At 41.2% G+C, this 26449-nt stretch overlaps 1 protein-coding gene across 5 annotated transcripts in view; it reads right to left on the reverse strand.

The window, feature by feature from the left end:
* Positions 1-26449, reverse strand: part of LOC115583819 (dihydropyridine-sensitive L-type skeletal muscle calcium channel subunit alpha-1-like) — a 277692-nt gene that overhangs the window by 59644 nt on the left and 191599 nt on the right. For 4 of the 5 annotated variants that reach the window (XM_030421006.1, XM_030421010.1, XM_030421011.1 and 1 more), the window contains 4 exons: positions 24143-24302; positions 16804-16931; positions 11199-11295; positions 7632-7734 (listed from right to left, as the gene is read on the reverse strand). In XM_030421006.1, the coding sequence (XP_030276866.1) occupies positions 7632-7734; positions 11199-11295; positions 16804-16931; positions 24143-24302 (488 nt within the window). Of the gene's footprint in view, positions 1-6176; positions 7083-7631; positions 7735-11198; positions 11296-16803; positions 16932-24142; positions 24303-26449 lie in introns of those variants that run through there. The other variant, XM_030421008.1, reaches the window with a different exon arrangement.

The following is a 26449-nucleotide window of genomic DNA, read 5'->3' on the forward strand; positions in this document are numbered from 1 at the left end:
TTGTTTCGACGTTATTTAGACGACATATCGACGGCTCACAGATCAGGCTACTTCAATCTATGTCATTATTACGTCGTATAGACGGTGTCTCTACGTGACGTCTATTTCACGTCTAATTGACGTCGGTCAGGCAGGTTGATTCGACGTCGACCAGAGGTGCTGAAATTAAAGTTTTTCTGACGTCGTTCTCATGACCGACATCATTTCGACGGCTAAAGGACGGCATCATTTTATGTTGTTTCAAAGTCGAAAAGACGACATTTCAACCTTTGTCAAAATACACACATATTGCATTTAAAAAGATGATAGATGATACCTAAACTGAGGGTTTCAACTTGTGCCTACATAACTGGCATTACCACATCCATAAATTCGATGACAAGCACAGCTATTGTGCTGTATACATGTGCAATTCTCAATGCTCTAATGTACAACTATTTGAATTAACTTCTCAATTTCAGCAAACAATTCCTCAAACTGCATCGAGGTCAAAAAGTCCAATAGACAACAGCAAATTTCACTTTTGCCAACTTAAAATATCACAGGAATGGTGAACCTGGTTGAAACTTTGATAGCAAATAAACTTACCTGTGATAAGGTTAAAAATACCAGAGTGATGTTCACCCATACTGTAAAATAAAAGTAGTACATGGACTAATCTTAGGTAAAAAAGACAGCATTCAGGACTAGATACATGTATCGAGTTATCTATATATTGAATACTTGAATAAAAAATGAACATGTTTAATGTAACAAATGTTTTATTGAATTAAAGTCCAGTGGGGGTCTGCCCCTTGTCCCCGCTCCTTGCTGGGGCATGTTTCAGGTGGGTCTGGATAATGCTTTTATTTCTGCGTCCGTGGCCTTCACGCTCCATCTCCTGACAGCAGCTGGAGAGAGGGCATAAGGAAAAATTTAACATTTTTACAGAGCGCCTATTTAGATGTTAAATGCACTTTATAGATGGCAGGAACACTTTGTTTTGGGAGTTGAAAGAGTAATGAAAGAACCACTTCTTAGAGCCACACAGTAGCCTGAATCTGATGGTTCCTAATAAAGCCAGTAGGCATTAACAGTCTGTGCTATGGTAGCCCAGCTGAGCCCAGGATAGCCACATGCAAATGAAGCCCATTCAGTAATTTCAGTTATATCAATCTTAGTTTCTTACACTTGATCACATGACACAGCTTTGTCACCTTAAAAGGCAGTTTGTCACGTTGTCCCCCTCCATGCATGTTGTATTTCGCCATGACTCCATTCGTCATGAGCCTGTAAGACAAAATTCCTGTAAGCATTTTGTAAATATAACAAAATAAAAACAGCACCAAGAGTTTGTCATTTACATCATTGGATCAGTAATGTAGGAAGTTGTGTACTACAGCTTTTACATTAAAATGTGTTTTTGTTCCACTCAATCTAAATTCCCTCTGCTGGCCCCGACACCACCCACACTTAAGGACTACAACATACACTACTCACAATAAGTTAGGGATATTGTTATTTACATAAGTGCTTTTCCTATTTGGTCTGAATTTTAATGAAATAAGTAAAAGTTCCCTTTGATATTACTAACAATGAATGAAAAGAAACACCATTTTCATTAGTTTAATATTTATTACCCCCAAAATTTAGACAATAACAAGAATAGCCCCAAATAACAAAAATTGACAATGTCAGTAGTGGGTGTTTCCATTATTTGCCGCAATGACAGCTTGACAGCGACGTCTCATGCTCCTCACTAGCCTCATGATGTTGTTCTGAGGCAATGCGTTCTACTCCTCCACAAGTGCTACATACAGTTCTGCCAGGTCACGTGGGGGTGGGGTACGATCCTCCAGTCTCTGCTTCAGCTGGTCCCAGATGTGCGCTATGGGGTTCAGGTCAGGGGACATTGCTGGCCATACCATATGAGGCACTCCGACTTCCTGAAGTCGAGCTGTGACAATTCTGGCACGATGTGGTGGAGCATTCTCATCCATGAACAGAAAGTTGGGGGTGTGCTGGCGGAATTGGGGGATGATGATGGGTTCTACGATGTCTCTGAGGTAAGAACGTGCAGTGACTGAGCCATCTACAATAACCAAATCTGTTTTGCGCCGACTGGTGATGCCTGCCCAGACTGTTGCACCTCCTCCACCAAAGGGAACCCTGGGGACCATGTTGACCTCGGCGTATCGCTCACCTCGCCTTCTCCAGCAACGCTGATGACCATCATTTCTGTGCAAGGTGACCCGACACTCATCAGTGAACAGGACGGTAGACCACTGCTGCATTGTCCAGGTCACATGGTCTTGTGCCCACTGCAAATGTTCACGGCGGTGTCTTGGTGTCAGTGGAGTCACCTACAACGGTCGTCTGGCATTCAAGCCAAAGTGGTGGAGTCGGTTTCGAATGGTTTGTCTGGAAACCCTAGTACCCCTCACATCTCGTAACTGGGCCTGCAGCTGTGTGGCAGTTGCATAACGATGTCTGAGTGCATAGGTCCTTAGGTACTGGTCATCGTTGCGGTCTGTCACTCGTGGGGCTCCACTCCTGGGTCTGTCACGAACTCTGCCAGTAGTTCTGTGTCTTGATGCAAGTCTGCTGATAACACTTTGAGACACATCAAGTTCACGAGCAACATCTGACTGCCTGCCACCGACCCGAAGGCGCGCTATGGCCAGGTAGCGCTGCTCGTCCGTTAAGTGACGTCGTGTGTTCATGGCTGTTTGAATGATGAACTTGGAATGACTTACTGACAATACCAGCTTTTTATACCCACAGAATGTTGAAATTGATGCCACATTGAAAAGGGTTGTCTTTTAGTTTTTTGGTATTGGCCCCAATATGTAAGGCACACTGTACACAGTGAGACCATTACGTGGAAAACACAAAATGAGGTGTGTCTATCACCCCAATACAATTGCCTCCCTATCCCAAAACTCTCTGAAGTGAAACAAACACCGTATGTATGAAATCCACTGAGTCTCTCACAATATCCCTAACTTATTGTGAGTAGTGTATTTCCGATGTCTCCTTGACAAAAATTCTGCACCTGCACTATATAAAATATTAAGTGTTCTCAATCTTTCAGTATTTGTAGTTTGACATTTTTAAATTGGTATATTCCTTTGATTTACCTGTGTTTCAAATGACACATCAAATTAAATTATATGGACAACAGTTGTTTTGGTGCATGTGTGTGATAGCTAATCCTGATGGTGGTGCTGTTTTGGGTGTAAAATCTTTGGGTTTTCGCAGGGCTTGGTCATTTGACCTGGTATTATTTTTGTCTTCAGTGGGTAGGGCTGTGCGTGTTCTGTGATGATGTTTTCCACCTGTCGGAAGTTCCTGGTGCTTGTGACTGATGCAGTGCTAAACCAGCAGAGACATACCTGTTCATGCACTTTGTAGTGCCATCCCTGAGGTTTTTGTCACCGACTCTGGACAACAAGGTTATCTGTAATGACAGAACACAAATGCTTTACCTGAGACAATACTAGTGTGGGCCAAAAAACATAACATCTTTTGCACAGGTGCCTGGCTGTTCACATAGGGAGCACAATAGCACATTAGAGGTTTTTCTAAAGGACATTTCCGTTTCATTTCAAACATGTGCCACAGTTTCGTAATACATTTACTCTAAAAGAATGAATTTGAAGATATTCCTCACCGTTGCTGCTGTTATGCATTAGCTCCTCTGTCCAAGCATCATCACAACAGCGTAAAACAGGGGCGGACGGCTCTGAGGCTGTATTCATATATTCATATTCATTCATTCATATTCATATATCCTAACCCCCCTGGGTGGACACGTACTTCTCTGTCAATCTGACAGGTGGCTGTGTGATAGAGCTGCACTGCTCGATGCTAGGCTCAGTTTAGCATCGATGCTAGGCTCAGTTTGGCGTCTGTTCCCGTACAAGTTACGTGATTACACAGACCCTATACCTACTGTAAACGGTTCATAAGTAATTTAATGTTTTGTAAAACACGTTTTAGAGGATTAAGGGATTGAAAACAGTACAAGGCCTAGTCGGACATTGTTTGTCCTCACCTCACGTAGCCTGTGAGCCAACTCTCGGCTAGTCCATTTAGCTCGAAGCTATCATCCCTGTCGCTCTCAAAGCCTGAAATACTAAAGGAAGAAGACCGGGTACAACATATATTCCAAAAGGTCACTGCACCATGCACAGGAAAAGGCTTTTGGACACACGGCTGTTTCACACGGCAGCCATTTCGGCTGCTAGCCGCCGCTCGGTTACGAATAAAAGCAAAAACCAGCTTTCTGTAACAATACACGATGCAGCAACACCACCAAAAGTTTAACATGCAATTGATAAACGTATAATGTCTTACCAAACACAGTTTCTTTTTAAATTAGAGTACATTTCGTAACTCACCTTTCACACATGTCGGTCTCAGTCTCTCCTCGTCAACTGCCACTGCCAAGTTCTCCTTCTTGCGCATGCGTCGGAAACCGCTAGGTGCGCTAACTACGCGAGGAAAAATAGTTCCTAGATGGATGCTAGAATCACAAACATTTCAGCCGACATTGCCAATATACATGATACCACATTGTTTTCTTTAATTCACAAACATATTTCCATCATTTCAAAGAGTCTTTAACATTCGTGTGCGTTGATATGTCATCTAAACAACGTTGAAACAAAATAATTGAAGCCGTCTAAGAGCTGTGGAAATGATGTTGGTCATTTCAGCCCCTCAGATAGACGTCAAATCAACCTGCCTTCCGGACGTTAATCAGACGTGAAATAAACGTCCCGACATGACTGGATATCTTCATCTCGACACAGCAGTAGGTAGAGGAAATAATGCTTGACAGTGTTTTTTCAGTTAAATATGTATTCTTTGAGATCGTATTCCCCCTAATGTTATCATGTCGAAAAACAGTCGAATTAAAGTCACGACGTGACGCGACGTTGATTAGACATCCTCATCTAGATGCAAGTCGAGAAAATGTTTTCTGGCAATATTAAAGTTAAAGTTCTCGACGCAGGTCGAGAAAATGTTTGCTGGGTTACATAGGCCGGCCTCCTCTGTGCGCGGTAATAAGAGATATCCGAGAGGAGGGCGTCCATCCCCGAGGGGAAGTTTGGTGTGTCCAGCTGTAATATAGCAGTGTTTTGCAATGTGGTTGCTCAGAGCTCTGTTTTTGGTTGTAAAAATCAACATCAGTGCCTTTATTCTGTCCCAGCTACAGAAGAACAGAAGAGACAGTAGCCCTTTTTAAACAGCCTCTCCGCATTATCTCCGGCGCGTTGGTTCGGCAATTCTCCGCCGATGGTGATTCACACAGAGCGAAGCATCTCCGCCTTCACGTGTGTAATTCACACAGAAAGCCGGCGCTGTGGCTCCTAAAGAGGTGTGACGGTACACGTCATGTTGATGACGTCGGTGTTTCCCCAGGTGTTCTCCTGTTAATCCAAACCCGTGGACAGTTTATAATCATATGGATGCTGTTAGAATGTGTAGTGATTGAGATCCTGACCCACCAAACATCCTGGAAAGTGACAGAGTTAAGTTTTTCGTGCTAAATTACATAATTAAAGATAATTACCATCAGTAAACAGGACGCTGTCTGACTCTGTCACTCGCGGGGACGGAGGCTGTTTTCTGGGGGAAAGTTCGGTGAAGTTTATTTTCATCACAAACACTCGGTGAGTTAAAGTTTTTTGCCGGTGACAGACGCTGTTTTTCGGGTAGAAATGTGACGAAGAGTCGGTAGGACAGACAGGAGGACAGACGCTCCTCCATGTACAGCTGTGGTATTTGTTTTCCTCATATAAGTTGCCAAAGACGGTTACAGTTACTACGTTACTTTTGTTCGGTCCTGTAACGTTGCTTTATGGGACATTTCTCTGTATTTAGTTGAGTGAAGGACCTGTGCAGTTATCAGACTGCACGACCGACACGTCCTCGCTCTGCGCCTCCGGCTTATCCGTTCACACTGGGACGGCTCACCAATAATGCGGCTCTGATACTACCTTTAGAGGCGGATCAGCGCCGGAAGGAAATTTCCCCCCTCTCCGCATCTAAAACTTTCACACAGAGGCGGGTGCGGAGAATTGGCGCAGGATCCCCGCATGCAAACGGCAGTGTGAAAGAGGCTAGTGGTTGCGTTTCATTTTTAATGACAACGTGCTGGCTGCGGTTCATGTTAGCTTGTATGTGTGTGCTAACCACTTTGCATTGGACTGCTTCAGTAACAAGGGTCAGAACAAAGCTGGCTTTGCCTCGACAATGACCCTCGTAAAAGTATCAGTCCCAACCTTACGGGACCCAGCAATTGCACCCGAGCCACTGGTACGTGTCGCCACGTTTTGATAGTATTTACAGTTGCCTATGAGTATGGTGAAGTCAGCTGGAAATTGGCTGACTAGTTAGCTTCGCTTTGGTCCGCTATGCAATGGCGTTGAAGTTAGTTTAATGTTAATGACATTACGATGGAGCTTGGTTGTCACAGTACAAAATCTGAAAACATGCAGACTGGAGACAGACTGTGCGAACAGTCTCACAACAAGTAAATAAACACACTGAAGTACTTTAGCTAAGTACAGATTGTAGGTGAAAGAACTTTGAGTTCCGGGTTACAGACACTTGACATCAGTGTACGTTTTACCAGTCTGATGTAACCAGTTACATGCAGTGACCAGGTGGTGGATTGATGACTTCAGGGCACAAAGACTTCAGTGCAAACACTGAGACACAGAATTCTCTGTCCTATTTACTTTTTAATTATGTATTTTACAATTTAGAGATTACTTTTCATTTTATTTAAAAACCTTTCTTTGAATCAGTATAAAATACATATAATTAGTAATCAGTAGCATAATACAATAATCATTAAAATGTTGAGGACATAAATAACAACTATGGATGACAATACAGTGAAGAAAAGTTCTTCTGATCGAGGACTGTTATTGACTGATACTGCTTCCAGTGATTGGCCCCAAAAGTCCTGATCACATGACTCATGTCGTCCCAGCATTAATTGGCAGCGTTCCAGAAAGCTTCTTGAAGCTTTCTCACTCTGTCTTCAAGTGCCCCCATAAATGTTCAATTGGGTGGAGGTCAGGTGACTGTGGAGGAAAGTCCATGACAATCAGGACTTTTGGTAATTGGAGTGTTGCATTCTTCTTTTAGCGGATCCTGTATCTGTGATAAAGTTTATTTTCATCTCGCGAGAAACTAAGCTTGATTTATTGATCTTAAAATGATGTGGTCACTTTTGGTCTGCCTAATTATGCTTTTGAAACTATTCCCATTTCTGCAGATCCGTTATTTTGTGTACTGCATTGCCCCCTTATAAACCTTCAGTCAAGCTATGATTTGACAATGTTAAAGACCTTTATACTTAGAAGAACACTTCACTTCTGACAGTTTTTTCTTTATCTAAAACCCAACACATTCTGCTTATTTCCAGGTTCATGTAACAATATCTGCTTTATTTTTATGTAAGAGCACATTCTTAAATTTCAATTTATTTTCATATTTTGCCCCAGCAGGTTATACTTTTTTCAGGTTTCATCCATTGCTTGATTAAACTAATCTTATATATTTCCAACCCATATTCACTAAAAAGTATTAACATGACTATATTATACACATACATAATTGATAACACCAACCTTCTGTCTTTATTTTCAGTGCAGTTCTCACCAAAGAGAACAGTGTTGCATTGAAGGTGACTGTTCCATCACTGTTGAGAGGCATGTTCATGGAGACCAACCTCTGTAGAAACAAAACACATCACATACGCATATAAGAGGTTACGAAGAAATGTTAATCACAGCGGTCAAGGATTTAGATTAATTTGCCAACCTATGCCAACCGGAGTGTTTTCTCTCTGAGGAATCTGTGCTGAACATGCCTACTCAAGACTGCTTGACACCTCAACAACATTCTAAAAGAAATGGTAGGTTTCCATCCCAGCACAATCTTGCAATGGGGAAAGGGTACTGACAGTGTTACCACTGGTATTAATATAGTACTTGGTACCAAAAATAAATTGCATGTCTGAAGACTGTATATGGTTGCATATTGCGATAAGTAAATTATCTGGGTCTGACAATATTTCATCAATCATTTTCCCCGGCAAGAGAAAGAGACCAGAGGTGAACCATCAAGAAACTCAAAAGTTCACGAAAACATTTTGAAACCGAAGGAAAACAACAGATTAATCTTCTGATATGTAATGTAGTTTCCATAGCATGTCATGGTGGCAAATGTAATCCTTGTTGGACAATTTGAATATAAACTAGTCATGATTGCCACATTGGCTACATAGATGGAGAATATATAGCTACATCTAGCCAGTACACAACGTGCAAAGATACAGATCTCATCCATAATGAGAACAGTCGAACAGAAGTTGGTTCACAACCACTTCACAATGAGATAAAATTAGTGCATTTCTTCATCAACTGAAGATGTGTGCGTCATCAGTTTGAGACACGCCTTCGAGTGGGTAGCCCAGTTGTAATGGATATGCGCGTGCTCTGCCACACCGAGCTGCCGTGCCAAGCCAAACTGAGTAAAGCCAGGCCGGCGTTTGTAATGGAAAAGCTAGGAAAGACTGTTAGGTTAATCAACCTTAGCAGTAGAGAGAAAGTACAAACCGGGTGCACTTACACAAAAGGAGCGAGGAAATAGTGATAGTGATTATTGCCTCATGCATCATTCTTCTAGTCTGACTCATCCTTTCAACAAAACCACAACGATGATGGAATAATGGATAATCAAACTAACGTAACTACTGGTGGCACTAGTAGCCTGGCAGTGGTTTTAAAAGGGGACCATGATATTTTTAAAGTGAACTAGTTCAGATCAAAGGACACTTCACTAAATTACTACTGGCTGAAAAAGCACAACAATTGATGAGCAAAACATTTATAACTGGTCTTTATCTTAAAATTTGGTGATGAACAAATCTTTTTAAGACTAATTTATGCTATCTATTATGCCAACATTGTTTTAATTGTCACATGCAACAGAATGGCTGCTATAGTATTCTGAAAATGACACCCTATTGATTTTTCTGCACATACAGAAAGGTTCAATATGTTGCCACTTGCTGCAAAATGAGGATTGCTCATGAGGACTGAGGACATCCTCTTTGCCGTGATAGTTAGTGGCTTCAGTGTCATGATGTCTAGCACATAACTTACCAACTTCTTCAGTTGATGATAACAAATACACATTTGGATTAAATAATAATTGTAGTTATTGAAATGGCAATCTGTATAAATATGCTTAAATATTAAGCTAAAAATGTACATACAATATTAAGTAAATATTAAACACGATTTGCTTCTCAAATGCTAAACTATTTTTGTGAAATAATAGATGGCATTTTAAGAAAAAAGTAAACTATTTGATTTTAAGGAATTTAAATGTCCAATGCAAACAATTATCTGTGGTATATAGATTGTATTAACTACTATGACTTTTTTATTACCGATATATTTGCAAAGCCACTGAATCAATTTTTATCGTTAAGAAAATTAAATATTTGTTATCAAACCTGTATGAACTGTACTGTATACACTTGTTTTTTGTTGTAATCTGTCGATGTCTCCTCTTGCAGTAAATAAAAAAAAAAAAACTTTTTGACCCTACTAATTGTCTCTACTTGACAGTAGCCTCTTTCACATTGCCGTTTGCATGCGGGGATCCTGCGCCAATTCTCCGCACCCTCCAGTGTGTGAAACTTTCAGATGCTTAGAGGGGGGAAATTTCGCTCCGGCGCTGATCCACCTCTGGAGGTAGTATCAGGGCCGCATTATTGGTGAGCCGTCCCAGTGTGAACGGATAATCCGGAGGCGCGGAGCGGGGGCGTGTCTGTCTGACTAGTCTGATAACTACACAGGTCCTTCACTCAACTAAATACAAAGAAATATCCCACAAAGCAACCTTACAGGACCGAACAAAATTATCGTAGTAACTGTAACTGTCTTTGGCAATGGACATGAGGAAAACAAAAACCACAGCTGTACGTGGAGAAGCGTCCATCCTCCGACTGTCCTACCGACTCTTCCTCATATTTCTGCTCAAAAAACAGCGCCCGTCACTGGCAAATAACTTTAACTCACAGAGTGTTTGTGACGAAAAGAAATCACCACGACCGTCAGCTCTCCAGACCGAGACTTCAGGGAACTTTCCCCCAGAAAACAGCCTCCATCCCCGCGAGTGAGAGAGTCCGACAGCGTCCTGTTTACTGATGGTGATTATGTATAATTATGTAATTTAGCGCGAAACACCGACTGGGTAAACACCGACATCATCAACATGACGTGTACCGTCACGCCTCTTTAGGAGCCGCAGCGGCGGCTTTCTGTGTGAATTACACACACAAAGGCGGAGATGCTTCGCTCTGTGTGAATCACCATCGGCGGAGAATTGGCGAACCACCGCTCCGGAGATAATGCAGAGAGGTTGTGTAAAAAGGGCTAGTATTTTGCATTTCACTAATACTAGCTTTCTTTTGATGTTTATGGTTTCTCAAGTTATTCCTCCCTCAATTCCGAAGGTTCCTGTTTCACCAAATGGCAAAGCCAGAGTAAATATAAGGAACAAGAGGGACATGTCAATCCCCTAATGAAGATAAGGGGAACAAATCTAATGCTGTAATTGGTCAAAATTCCTTTTGCTTTTAGGCAGGCTTTTGAATTTTGAACGTTGGAAAAGCTTACATGCTGTGCATGGTCAGTGGTGGTTCTAGTTTGCACAATGCCCCCACGCTCCTAACACGCCAACATGACATAATGGACATGTAAATGGGCAATATAAAAATTGGATGAAATTAATGCAAACAAATCTAAGGCAGCCGGTACAGGTTGGCACTGGTGTCGATCCCCCAAGATGAGATAAGCCCAGAGCGATAAATAACTCTTGCAGAGTGGTGAACAGAGAACAAAGTAGCTACTGCTCAACATCAGCAAACCAAGGAGCTGATTGTTGATATATGAAAAAAAATAGGCGAATAAACATCACAGAGAACCTTCTTACTTCCCAAAGAACTTAGCAAGGTTGAATTCCTAGGCCAAATTTTAGTAAAACTTTACGGAGGAGCAATAGAAACAAGAAGGGCAATGTTTGGTGACAAGATAGTTCGGAGGTGAGCGATCAAATACTTGATCCAATCAGGATTGCTATGTGACACTGAACATCAGGCCAGCAGGACAACATTTTCTCACCTTGCAGGCGATTCGATGAGGACAAAACTTTCCAAAGCCCAGCGGTGGAGGTATTCTCCGTAGCAGTGTAACCACATCAAGGTGCTTAATACGGCCCCTATAAGAAAGAGTAAAAAAACATTTAGAAAATGTTTTTTTACACACACAAACAGAAGAACTTTCTCTAATTAAGTACATTATCTAAATGTACAGTGGGCATTTCTATACAGTTCAATTTATTTAATAGTGAAGAGAGGCAAGCATACAAAAAACAGAACTCTAGACTATTAAAGGCCATTCTATCCAATTTCTATGCAAAACTTTCACTAAGAACATATCAATCTGATAATCACTACCAATAATAGCTTTACAAAGCACCAGGCATAAATTAATAAGATGTGTTTATCAGCAGACTAAGGCCAAGTTACACCAGTATTTAAAGCAGTCTGTGAAAACATTTTGCATAGGGTTCAACTTTTTAGTTGAGGCAAGTCAATTTTATTGATACAGCGTAAAATTTCATGACACTGTTCAGTTGGAGAAGATCCAGACCATGCTCAAATTGTTGAGCATGAGCAGCAGACAATACAGGAACTTCAGTCACAAATATTAAGGAAGTGCTTTTCAAATCCACATATGATACAAAATTGTAAAGTGTCAAAGTGGACTCCAGGACTTTTGCTTCTTTCTTTTCGGTGTCTTTCAGAGTCTGAGTTCATGTGAGCTTGTAGGTGGTAATTGTGGTCGATGAAAATGTTGAAAGTCTGTTTAACTTAGTCCTTCAATGGCTTCATGACCATCTTATTCCATCTCGATATTGATCTCTATGAGTGTGGTCCTTCATTGTAATCTTTCCCCCGTGTTCAACAGGCAACGACGGGTTAATACAACAGTGCCATATAATGAAATAAGAGCAATGATTTGTAAGCCTTCCCCAACCACACAAGTACGGTGTACATTTTAGGATCAGGCTTCAGCGTCAGACCTCAGATGAAAGGTTATAAGGTCTCAGGAAAAGCTCTGTCACACTCGCACCAAACAGCCACATGAAAAATAGTCATTGGACCAAAAGGCCTAAGAAAAAAAACTTGTCACACTGAAGTACCTCAGGAGAAAAATTGTCACACTGAAAGCATTAGTAACTAAGTTGTTACACTGAAAGGTATCAGGAAAAAATTGTTCACACTGAAAGGTAACAGAAACTAAGTTGTCACACTGAAAGGTATCAGGATAAAAATGATCACATTGAACGGCATCAGGAAAAAAATTATCACTGAACAGCATCAGTTACTAAGTTGTCACACTGTAAGGCAGGGGTAGTCAAATACAAATCTTAAAGGGCCACAAAGATTTTTTTCAATGACTCAAAGGTCCATGTATTGAGGTCGGCCAGGCCACATGCAATAATACTGTAATATTCAAAACAAAATGTCCTTTTCATTCTAAACAACAAAATACGAACAAAAATAAAATGTAATTTCCATTTTAACATAAATCAAAATACATAGTTGAATATTTCCTCTTTTTGTTTGCCTTCAGACATTGTGTCCATCACTTCATCATGCATTATTTTATTTCATTGTGACACAGATGTGACAAGAATCCTGCTTGCAGCTTGATATGACGATTTCAGTGCATTTATTTGTGTTGTGCTTATCTCTGAATTTTGAGGAAATGTCTCTTCATCTTCATCACAGCTTCTCCTGGCATATTGTAACGCCCCTTGTGGACTGTGGCGCAATGACTCTTGGGTATTCTGTTGATGTTGGTGTAATTATGATTCGTGAAAGTGTTTGTGAATAAGATGATATGTAAGATGGTTGTGGGTTAATTCACGTCATTTGTTCTTTGATTAAATGATGTTGAGTTTTAACAAGGATGATACAAATTTTGGCACCGTGAGTGAAAGGGTGTTTGCCGGGAGGAACTCCCCGTCCGTTACGCTACAGGTGATAAAGTATGATGAGACTTGCTAAAACATGTTAAACATCGTAAGTGTGTGTCACTGCTGCACTGTCAGATCCGTGAGTTCTGTCCTGGTTTGAGGGAGAATGAATAGAAGTTTTAAGTTCTTACTTCTATAAGTTGCCGATTCTCACTGTCCACTTTATTATAGCAGTTTACTTGGAACACGCCATTTCAATCTCTTGCCACCGGCAAAATGTGAATACGCGAACTGCTCCGAAAACGAAAGTGAAAGTTAAAAGTTGCGATCGCAGCGGTGAGTGACCCAGTTGTCTTTGTATCGTTGGCATGGAGACAAGTCCCGGTGTACACGTGCTGACCCAAACAAAACACATGGTGAAGGAATAACAGTACGGGGGCCACAAACAGGAGGCCTGCGGGCCGGATGCGGCCCGGGGGCCGCCTATTGAGGACCGCTGCTGTAAGGTATCGGGGAGAAAAATTATCACATTGAACGGCATCAGGGAAAAAATTATCACACTGACAGGTATCAGGAAAAAAAATATCACATTTAATGGCATCAGAAACTAAGCTGTCACACTGAAAGGTATCAGGAAAAAAATTATCACATTGAATGTCATCACACTGAAAGGTATCAGGACAAAAGTTGTCACACTGAATGTCATCACACTGAAAGGTATCAGGACAAAAGTTGTCACATTGAACGTCATCATACTGAAAGGTATCAGGACAAAAGTTGTCACACTGAACGTCATCACACTGAAAGGTATCAGAACAAAAGTTGTCACACTGAACGTCATCACACTGAAAGGTATCAGAACAAAAGTTGTCACTCTGAACATCATCACACTGAAAGTTATCAGGACAAAAGTTGTCACACTGAATGGTATCGGGAAAATCAGTTTCCTACAGAGGTCGCATAAGTACGGTGGCCGACAAGGGCAAACGCGCAGTAACGGCCAAACGTTGCAAATACATAAACGATGCAGAACCAAAGACACGCAAAACACATGCAACAACAAAATGCTGCAAACAAAGAAACGATGCAGAACCAAAACGACACAAACCTCAATATAATATATCTGGTTTAAACAGATTATTATAATTTTTTTTTTTTTTGCATAAGCAAAATGCTTCTTGTTAACACTAGAAGGGCCTGAACTCCAACTCTACTAGAACAGTCATAAGCGGTCATTGTGACCGCTAGATATTAAACTCTATAATCTCTCATGTAAATACCCAACTGAGTGATGAATGCATTCATTGTGTCATGATATTTTTTTAAAAAACGAAATAACACCAATATGTACATTTTAACATGCTTAATTATACATTTATCAATATTCATATCATGCACATAGTAAACCGTAATTATTGCATATATTTACACAAGATTTTAATAGAGAAAACACAGAACAAGAAAATTAACAATTAAAAATAACTTATTTGATTATGAAACATTTTATTTTAACACTTAAAATAATAATAATAACAATAATACTAGAAAATGATCACTGGTCACAGTCTGCAGACTACCTCCGCTCTCCTCACAGTCACCACACACGGGCTTGTGGCATTTCAAGTGTCCGAGGTTTGGTTCCGTCTGCAGCTCTTTCAGACCGGCACTGCCTCCGTCTCCGTGTCTGCTGCTGCGGTGGTTGCTTCCGCTGCTGCCCACCTTGTGCCGACTGCCGCGGCCGCTTTCCCCTCCATATATTCTGCCCTCAGCTCCTCTGCCAGCTGCTGCAGGACTTTCCTCCGGGCTCTCCTGCTGCTGGTGCTCCTTGAATAAGATGCGGGCATTGATCCCAGCCAGGTCGAGGAGGATGTTATAGAAGACCGCCACTGGCCATCTTCCATACCGCCTTTGACGGAGTACGCCCTCGCCATCTGGTCTGGGACGTCCACACAGTATTGGTGTTGTTATAGTACATCACAGACTCTGGTTTTGCCTTCGCCCCACTAAAGGTGCCCACACCTGTGTGCATGGTGCTCAGTATGCAGACATTCTTCCTCGGATTTCCCTGGTACACAGTCAGAGTCGCATCTCTTCAGCACCGAACAGCTCCGCACGCTGTTTCACGGAGGGGGAACTACCGTTTATGTTTGCGCATGCCAACCAGGCTATACAACTAGATTAATTAACTTGCAAGTAAATTCGCAAAGAAGCACAATAAATGTGGAGTCTCGTTGTTAATGAGACCCTGCAAAATGATGTGCGGTCAATACGACCACTTATGGCCAAAATAGGTCAAATATATATTTTCTTTGTCTTTTGTGTAATATATATATATATATATCCATCCCCCGTACTTTTGAAAAGCTTGCTACACCTCTCTATTGTATGTGTTTTGGGGTTTGTGTCGTTTTGGTTCTGCATCGTTTCTTTGTTTGCAGCATTTTGTTGTTGCATGTGTTTTGCGTGTCTTTGGTTCTGCATTGTTTCTGTATTTGCAACGTTTGCCGTTACTGCACATTTGCCCTTGTCGGCCACCGTACTTATGTGACCTCTGTAGGAAACTGATTTTCCTGATACCATTCAGGGTGGCAACTTTTGTCCTGATACCTTTCAGTGTGATTACGTTCAGTGTGACAACTTTTGTCCTGATACCTTTCAGTATGATGACGTTCAATGGGACAACTTTTGTCCTGATATCTTTCAGTGTGATGACATTCAATGTGACATCTTTTGTCCTGATACCTTTCAGTGTGATGCCATTCAATGTGATAATTTTTTTCCTGATACCTTTCAGTGTGACAACTTAGTTTTTGATACCTTTCAGTGTGATAATTTTTATCCTGATACCTTTCAGTGTGACAAATTAGTTTCTGTTACCTGTCAGTGTGATATTTTTTTTCCTGATGCCGTTCAATGTGATAATTTTTATCCTGATACCTTTCAGTGTGACAACTTAGTTACTGATGTCGTTCAATGTCATAATTTTTTTCCCCGATACCTTTCAGTGTGACAACTTGTTTCTGATGCCCTTCAATGTGATAATTTTTTTCCTGATACCGTTCTGAGTGACAACTTTTGTGCTGATACCTGTCAGTGTGACAACTTAGTTACTGATGCCGTTCAATCTGATAATTTTTTTCCTGATACCATTCAGTGTAACAACTTAGTTACTGATGCGTTCAGTGTGACAATTTTTTTTTCTTAGGCCTTTTGGTCCGATGACTATTTTTCATGTGGCTGTTTGGTGCGAGTGTGACAGAGCTTTTCCTGAGACCTTATACCTTTTCATCTGAGGTCTGACACTGAAGCCTGATCCTGAGGCAGTTAAGTGTGAGAAGTTTTTTTTCTTAGTCCTTTTGGTCCGATGACTATTTTTCATGTGGCTGTTTGGTGCGAGTGTGACAAAGCTTTTCCTGAAACCTTATATCTTTTCATCTGAGGTCTGACGCTGAAGCCTGATCCTGAGGATGTCCTAAAATGTACACCGTACACAAGCTTGTACAGGTCCCCAAACAGATTCCTGTACTGTAATAATTCAAGCAACAGGTCTCAGAGACAGACAGTAGGAATTCACTCACACTACTATTAGAATCAGACACATTCACACTCACACACATTCACATACATGCACACACACACACACACTCACATACATGCACATACACACACACACACACACACGCACATACACACACACACACACATGCACACACACACACACACACACACACACACACTTACGTGGCCTCAGGATCATATTCTGCCCAGATTTTCTTAAACTCATCCAAGTGCTGGGGTCCAAGGATTGACCAATCACGTGTCAAGTAGTCAAAGTTATCCATGATGACAGCCACAAATAGGTTGATGATCTGTGAAGTCAATGTAAGTACTTAATTGGCAGTGAATGTATGATTTGGCATCATTGTGAAAGTGAAGTATAACATGGCATGAATGTCTTAAAGCTTAGAGAAATACTGATTTGTCTGAGGAGTCTTACGCAATCAACTATTAAAACATTCAAATGCAACAGCCTTACCCCTACTGAAGCCAGCCGCAGTTCTGGGGGTGCACAATTAAAGCGGGGCCTATCTGTCTATCTATCTGTCTATCTATCTATCCACTCTCTGAGTGTGTGAAGAGTGTCAGGCGGTGAGAGTGGGTGCGCGATTCAGCGAGTGAGTGTGCTTCTATCTTTGTATGTTTATTTGTATGTTTGCTTGTTTGTTTGTTAGTTTTTGTACTGCAGTTGTATTTTGTGCTGCAGTTTTAGTGGAGCGGTAACGACCGGCTTCGGCTGGAAGTTATGCCGACTCACAGAGTTGGAAGCGTGGGGCTGGAGACGCTCACACGCAGACACAGATTCAAACTTTGTCCGACTGTTAATTGCTTTGTGGAGGATTACAGTTTAGCAATCGGAGAAATAGTCAGTTATGACAATATAAAGTCTGCATTAAGGATGAACAATGGAGTCGTTATTTTTTTGGACAGTATTGATAAAGTAAGCACGGTTGTTGAACGAGGTGTAGTGATCCAGGACACCTTTGTTCAGGTAGTGCCGCTAGTTAATCCAGCTAAAAAGATCATTCTGTCCAAAGTTCCTCCATGCATTAGTAATGAAATGTTGAAGAGAGAACTAATGAGACACGGACAGTTAATGTCTCCAGTCAAACTGATTCCTCTGGGCTGTAAATCTCCACATCTGAAATATGTTGTCTCCTTCAGAAGGCAGGTCTTTATGATTCTGAAAAACAACACTGAAGAGTTAAACTTGATGTTGAAATTCAGAGTAGATGATTTTGATTATATTGTTTATGCGTCTTCTGAGAGGATGAAGTGCTTTGGCTGTGGAGTAGAGGGTCACCTCATCCGGAACTGTCCACAGAGAAAAGATGCTGGCGCAAATAATGAGACTGCAGCAGCAGGTCCAGAACAACAAGACACACAGAACACAGAACAGACTGAGCATCAAGGGGATGCTGGTTCAGGTTCTGGTGGTTCACAGGCTGGTGCTTCAGGTGCTGTTAGCACAGTTTTCGATGATAATGGTGCTGCTGATCGAGATGCTGCTGATCTAAGATCTGTCAATTCAGGTACAGCTGGTCTGGTTCCTGTTGGTTCAAGTGCTGTTGTGGAGGATACTGATCAGTCACACACTGACAGTAGAAACAGAAACACAGTTGACACACACACTGAAACTACAGAGGTAAAATGTCTGCTGGAGGAGGAAGGTGAAATGCAGATAGGTGAACATTCTGTTAAAGACGATATGAAGAGAAAAGTGAGCAGTGATGCTTGTCAGCCTTCTGGGAAAGTGAAGAAAGTGTCTCTTCGCAGTGACTGTCTGCAGTCAGTTGAAAGTGAAGCTGATGAGGAGAGTGATGATGAGTCTGTAGCTTCCTCACAGACGTGGGCTAACAGCAGGAGTGGTTAGTCTTTAATGAGTATTAAGAAGTTTTTGCAAAACACTTAAGGAACCAGGAATGTTAAAGTTGAGGAAGTGTTTCCTGATCTACAACTGTTCATTGATTCAGTGAAGGCTTTTAAGAAAAACCCTGGAGCTCTGGGGGAGAAAGCTTTCACTGACCAGGAGATTTACCACCTGAAGAAATTGCTTCAAAAGGTCAAAAAGCAGTTGGATGATGATGAATGAGTTAAATAGTTTTTCCTTTTTTGCCTGTTTTGTTCACTCTTTTTTGTTTCACACTTTTTTTCTATCCTATGGGAGACATAAGAATAGGCAGCTTGAATATAAACAGAGCAAGAGATGATGGAAAAAGGGCGTCTCTTTTCAAGCTGTGTTCTCTCAAAAAAGTTGGATGTTATTATGGTACAGGAGACACACAGTACTCCTGATAATGAGACTGACTGGAGAACAGAGTGGACTGGTGAAACCTTCTTAAGCCACAAAACTAGTAACAGTTGTGGGGTTGGAATTCTTTTTTCTAGAAATTTTCTTCCTCAGTCTGTAGAAACTGAAGAAGTTATTAAAGGCCGTCTGTTGAAAGTAAGAGCAGTGTGTGAAAACATAAAAATGGTGTTCATTAATATTTATGCTCCAGTTGTGGGAGTGGAGAGAGTCATGTTTCTAGGTGTTTTAAATGAAGTGATTGAGAAATGTAATGAGGAATACATATTTATAGGTGGAGATTTTAACTGTCCTGAGGACAGCAGGTTAGACAGAAACCATGCAGAGCCTCACGCTACCTCTCACACTCATCTGCTTCACCTCATGGAGGCTCGGGAGTTGTGTGATGTGTGGAGAGGCTTTCATATCAGGCAGAGACAATACACCTGGACACATGCTAAGGATAACTCACTGTCTATGGCAAGACTCGATCGTTTTTATTGTTTAAAGTATCATTTTAATGTATTTTAAAGTTGTGTTATCAGCCATGTTGGTTTCTCTTGTGACAGCTTCTATTTACAAAATGTGTAAAACCCAATAGTGCCTACTGGCATTTCAACACTGCCTTACTGGAGTTTGTGTTTTAACAACAGTGGTCGGACTTTGGTAATGTCCAAATTAGGCAATTTTGTCAGCAGTATACTCAGAATGTCACAAGGACCTTGATAAGTTCAGTAAGGGCTTTAGAGTCTGAAGTGGAGGAACTCCGAGACCTAGCTGAGGCCACCGGAGATCAGAACCATATGGAGACACTGAAAGTAAAAAAGCCTCTTTTAGCCAACTTGCTGGGTGTCTCAGCTCGGGGGGCTCTGGTTAGGTCTCGCTTTCAAAATGTAGCTCAGATGGATGTTCCATCACATTTCTTCTTTGGTTTGGAACGTAAGAATGGACAGAAGAGGTTCATTCATAGCTTAAGGTCTGACACTGGGCAGGTGCTGACTGATCACACTGAAATCGAAAATATGCTGTCAACTTCTACAGTGAGCTGTTTAAATGTAAGCATTGAACGTTTCTACAGTGGACCTCCTCAGGTTGAGCAGCAGAGTCATGTAGAGCTGGAAGCAGCTCTCTTCTCTGATCAGAGCATGCAGAGTGGGAAAGCTCCAGGAATAGACGGTTTACCTGTTGACTTTTATAAGTCTTTCTGGTTGGTCTTGGTGGTGGTGGTGGGGGGGGGGGTTCTGCTTTCAGTACTGAGAGACAGTCTCACCAGAGGGGGTCTGCCAATGAGTTGTAAGAGAGCGGTCCTGACCTTACTGCCTAAGAAAGTGACCTACAGCTCATTAAAAACTGGAGGCCTGTGTCGCTGCTCTGCTCCGACTACAAGCTCCTTTCCAAGGTTTTGGCGACCAGGCTGAGCAGAGAAATGGAACAAGGGATTCAGTATGATCAGACCTACTGTGTCCCAGGCAGGCTGATTTCTGATAATATCATTTTAATTTGTGACGTTTTAGAGATCAGTAAACTGTTTAGCCTCAAAGCTGGCATCATATCGATTGATCAAGAAAAAGCTTTTGATCGTGTTGAACATGCATTATGGCTTACATTGAGTTCCTTTGGTTTTAGTCCTGGTTTTATTGATAAGATAAAGGTTTTATATTGTGACATTCAGAGCATCTTGAAGATAAATGGTGGTTTGAGTGCTCCGTTTCAGGTTCAGAGGGGAGTTAGACAAGGCTGTGCCCTCTCCGGCATGTTATACTCCTTGGCAATTGAGCCTTTGTTGCACAAACTTAGAGCTGACATTCAGGGCCTGACTATTCCAGGTTGCAATGCACCTTTAAAGTTGTCAGCCTATGCAAATGACGTGGTCATCCTAGTAGACAGCCAGCAGGATATTGATGTTTTGGTAAGAGATGTTGTTTAGTTCCGCTCAATATCTTCAGCCAAAGTCAACTGGGACAAAAGTGAAGCTCTCAGTGTTGGTGGAGTGGAGAAAAAGCCCAGTTTGCCTGGAGGGTTGATCTGGAAGACGGGGGGGCTGAAATATTTAGGAGTGTTTTTAGGTGATCCTTCATTTGTTTTTAATAACTGGTAGAATGTTCTCCAAAAAGTTAAAGTTAAATGGATTAAAACAAAAATGTCATACAGAGGTCGAGTTCTCATTATCAACAATTTAGTATCGTCCATTTTATGGCATCGCCTGTCATGTGTTGATCCCCCACCTAATCTGCTGTCAAAGATCAAGGCTCTTCTTGTGGATTTCTTTTGGGACAAACTACACTGGATGCCTCAGAGTGTGCTGTATCTGCCAAGGAATGAAGGAGGACAGGGCCTGATCCACCTGAGCAGCAGGGGGGCTACTTTCAGGTTCCAGTTCTTACAGAGGTTTCTGTGTGGCCCTGCTGATTTAATGTGGAGGCCGCTGGCGTGCACCATTTTAAAAAGGTTAGGTGGAGTTGGACTCAACAGATCTTTGTTTCTAATTGATTTAAAGCAGCAGAACAGAAAGGAATTACCTGTTTTTTATCGTGGATTGTTTAAGGTGTGGAGTTTCTTAAAGAAGAAGAGGCTGGGACACCACAGCTCAGTGTACTGGCTGCTCCAAGAACCAGTAGTCTGTGGGACCCATTTTAGTCCAGGCTGTCAGGTGGGATCGACTATGCACAGGCAGTTCTGTCTGTCTAATGTGGTGACTCTGGGACATGTAGTTCAGCTTGCAGGTGCAAACATGGACAATGCAACTCCTCTTGCCTGTCGCTTACAGGTGAAATCAACTTGAACTGTCTCTGTGTTGCTCAGCAGATAGAGAGAAGCCGACAGTGAGCGGGCTTTGTTACAGCAGTATTGTGACGGCTTTATAAAACCTGGTGAGAACGACGTTTTCCCTTCTGTGAGCATTTCCCCAGACTTCAGGGACTGAATTATCTTTTCAGGATGCAAATAGATAATTAGTGTATAAAATGTTTGTCAAAGTCTTGCAGAGGGACAAACTGAATGGTAGAACTGACACTCCATGGAGAGCTCACTTAGGCCTGAGCGATGGTGTTTGGACCTGAATGGAGAGCGCTGTACAAACCACCATTGATCAAAAGAGCTGCTGACCTACAGTGGAGGGTTTAACATGGTATCATTGCTGTGAATGCATTTGTGTCTATCATTAACTCTGATGTGGGTCATCTCTGTCCATTTTGTCCTCATTGTGAGACTGTTTTTCATTGTTTCATGGAGTGTTGTCGACTGCTGCCTCTGTTTGCGATGTTGGAACATTTTTTTGGACCATTTGTTCAAAACAGATGTTTCTGGGCTACAGGTATGCTCAGAAGAAAAAAGACAAATGCCAGCTTCTTAATTTCATTGTGGGGAGTGCAAAGATGGTGTATCTGAGCAGAAGAAACAGAATAGAGACAGCTGTGGATGATGATGCTGTTTTCGTGTTTGTAAAAATGTTAAAAGCCTGTCCTCCTCTTAGTTGTTGTCTGTCGCTCTGTTAGAGCCGCAGAATCTAATGAATCCATGGCGAATATTAATATTGGGTCATTAACATTAATGGGGCACGTAGTGCCGCAACGAGAGCCTCTGTTTTTAAACTGTTCCAGTTAAAAAACCTGGATGTGGCGTCTGTCCAGGAAACACACAGTGACTATGCCAACAAGTGGGACTGGAAGAGGGAGTGGCCAGGGGAGGTCTTCCTCAGCCACAAGCGGTCCAACAGTGCCAGGGTGGGGATCCTCTTTTCCAGAGCTTTTACTCCTCGCTCTGTGGAGGTGATGGACATCATGTCTGGACACATTTTAAGGGTGAACGCTCTATATGAAAATGTAAAGGCTGTTTTTATTTGTGTTTATGCTCTGGTTTTAAGTGCTGCGAGGATGAACTTTTTAAATGTTTTATGTGATGTTGTACACAAGTGTGCTGATGATTATCTATTCTTGGGTGGTGATTTTAACTGCAGTCTCATGGAGACTCATGAACTGAAGGATGTGTGGAGAGGTTTTAACAGCACGACCAAACAGTACACCTGGACTCACTGCAGAGACAACGCCCTGTCTCTGGCCAGGCTGGACCGCTTTTACTGTTTTAAACATCATTTTAGTATTTTTACAGAGCTGCAGAAATTCTTTTGTAACCTTGGCCAGATCTGTGCCTTGCCACAATTCTGTCTCTGAGCTCCTTGGGCAGTTCCTTCGACCTCATGATTCTCATTTGCTCTGACATGCACTGTGAGCTGTAAGGTCTTATATAGACAGGTGTGTGCCTTTCCTAATCAAGTCCAGTCAGTTTAATTAAACACAGCTGGACTCCAATGAAGGAGCAGAACCATCTCAAGGAGGATCAGAAGAAATGGACAGCATTTGAGTTAAATATGAGTGTCACAGCAAAGGGTCTGAATACTTATGACCGTGTGATATTTCAGTTTTTCTTTTTTAATAGTTTTGCAAAAATTTTTACATTTGTTTTTTTCTGTCAAGATGGGGTGCTGAGTGTACATTAATGAGAAATAAAATGAACTTTTTTGATTTTAGCAAATGGCTGCAATGAAACAAAGATTGAAAAATGTAAAGGGGTCTGAATACTTTCTGTACCCACTAATTAATTAATTAATCAAATTATATATATATATATATATATATATATATATATATATATATATATATATATATGCACACACTTTTTTTTATTTTTTGGGGATTTAAATAATAGTTCTTGGAAAGTTATGAGAGCCCAACAAACGTGTGATTTTGCTGCCGTCATTGGAGCCAAGACTCTACCTTATGTGAGCTCAGCTTTCATCACTCCCACGTAACTTGAACCCTGGCTAAGTGGGCTAAACTGTAATAATAGTGTTGGTAGTCTTCACTTGATAAACCTGATCTTCATGAATGAATGATAAACCCTACCAGTGATTTTAAGAACAATGATTGGATCCTGTTGCTGTGGAAAACACTGGTTCTGATAGGAGGCACCAGAAGTAAAGCTCAAAATTTGTGCAGGTATCATGAGGACTAGGAATGAGGTGGATAGGACGTTTTGCTGATGTTTCTTAGACTTTCTCTGCTTGATCGTCCTTTGGATACAATCAATCTTTAGATCATGCTGCATGACTGAAATGATTTTATGTAGCCGGTGAAGACAGCTGCATTTGAACATTTGAATGTGCAAGCTTAAAACATTTTTAGTTTCTCTGTATGCTCTATGTCAGTTGAGAACATGTGAATGTGTGTGTTGTTTTACCAGAAAGGCACAGAGCATGTAGAAGCTCATGAAGTAGATGATGGCAAAGTTGGATCCACAGGTGTACTCTTCCCCAGGTAGGTAGTCCGACTTGGGGTCACACTTTTTCCCATACATACACGCCAACATCACTTCATGCCATGCCTCCCCTGTCGCACATCTGCACAATAGATATATCAAAATGTTTCCAATCTCCAGCCTGATTTTCACACTGACAAGCCAATTTATCAATACTCTATTATTCAATTAAACTGAGCCAGTGTTAACACATTTACAGAGACATCAATGTCTTTTCTACAGCCAGCTTCTGCAAAAGTGAGTTTTATTATATAAACAGGTATTGTTTATATAATATAATCACTGTTCCACAGCATGTAAGCATGCAATAAACAATTATGTTAACTCCATAGTGTATTTGTTAAAATTAGTATCAGCATTAAGTTTTAGGACATTGCTTTGGTAATGGTTCAACAGACACAATGATAGTTTAAGGCATAAGGCATTTCACTAAAACAGCTACTCCAGTTCTTAATGATGAGACAAGAGGAGGAGGGGTGAAGGATGCACTGCAGTCTACAGAGAGAATTGTGCTCACCACACATGGATGGACTGAATAGGTCATGTTCTCCTACATGACAATCACTGCCCATTTTATTGATAACAAGTGGGAAATGCACTCCCATGTGCTACAAACAATGGCAATGCACAAGATTCATACCAGTGTTATTTGCTGCTCAGAAAAGTGCACCCACCTCTGGGCATGCTGATTAATTGCTGTAAATAGGTTCAAATAATATAAGTTATTTCAAAGCACTACGATGGTCTCAGCTTTATGTAAAGCAAGCTGGTAAACTTATTGTCATGCTTTAAAATGATCAGGCACTAAATTGTTGATGAAGGTTCTCTGTCATGGTTATACGAAGTGAGAGGCTTCAGAACTGAAGAAGCCTCTTGGATGAGACTGAAATGTCCTCAACAAACAGGAACAAGTCTGTTTGCCCACAATATAGAGCTAAGCTCTAAAATGTATCAAGGTTTATATAAAGACAAGTTTATTACACTATAAAAACATAAGCATAAAATGTGCATTTTGTATGTGCATTTTATATAGAAATACATTTGATTTCATAGTTCTACAATTGTGTAAATTTAATTTATAAACTGAAAAACTTGCACAGATATTGTGATGCACTTTGTCTTGCAATCTAATAATAATCCCAGAATTGCTGTATTGTGATAAAATCGGTATTGTGGGCATATCATACTATGAGGTACCCTGTGATTCCCACCCCTGTCATTTATGTCCTTTTTAATATCTTGTGGGCAGAGCCGGCCCTGGGCATAGGCAGTATAGGCAAATGCTAGGTGTTCTGTTGCTCTCATGCTCCCTGCATGAGCTAACAGGCAGCTAACTCCTCCTCCAATCACCACGAGAAGTCGATGTCTGATTCAACTTGTTTATTTGTCATCAAGAGGTGGGTAAAACTGTAAAATATACAATGCGGTAAGTTGTCTGTACATAGACCGTAAAAGAACACACATCACATGTAAACATATGTACAAAATAATACATATAATACATAATAATAAATAAATCCTCTTATTTATATTCACAGGAAAAAACAACAAAATAAGACCTTCAAGGTAAGTATTAATAAACGATACTACATTCACGTCCACATGTAGTTTACAATCAACAACTTAAAACATGGCCGATTCACATGGCTATGTATTAACCAATCAAATATGAATGAATTACTCTTCATATGAAATATTAGTTGGACAAATAATAAAGAAGATGCAAGATATGAATCAGACCAATGATTTGCCTACCGACAATGCTCTTTAAAGGCTGACATGGAGCGGATGTTGGTGGATGGAGGAAGAACACACACGGTCCTCCATGCTCTTCTTAGCTGAAATCTCGCAAGACTTTAGGTCACAACTCTATCAATGAGATTACGGTCTCTTAAAGACACGGTACACATTAAATGAACTGTAACATCTTAAATCTTACAACACACTACTTCCTACAAACATAACACTCCCCGTCTGGTATCTTAACATACCACAGCTTCACTTCTCTACATTTAAGGAGTTTCATCCCTCTATCTTGTCAGCGGGCAGGAGCAAGACTATCTCCGATATAGGTCGAAGGAACAACTTTGTCCCATCCTTGCCCGTGGTCTTGATTTCCACTTTACGGACTTTGCCATCAGTGCTAGCGAAGGTCTTATTAACGCGTCCCAGAGGCCATTCATTTTGTTTGGTCTGATAACCTTTCATGAGGACCATGCTACCTTCTGT

The sequence above is a fragment of the Sparus aurata genome, chromosome 6, assembly GCF_900880675.1.
Source record: "Sparus aurata chromosome 6, fSpaAur1.1, whole genome shotgun sequence".
Classification (NCBI taxonomy): Eukaryota; Metazoa; Chordata; class Actinopteri; order Spariformes; family Sparidae; genus Sparus; species Sparus aurata.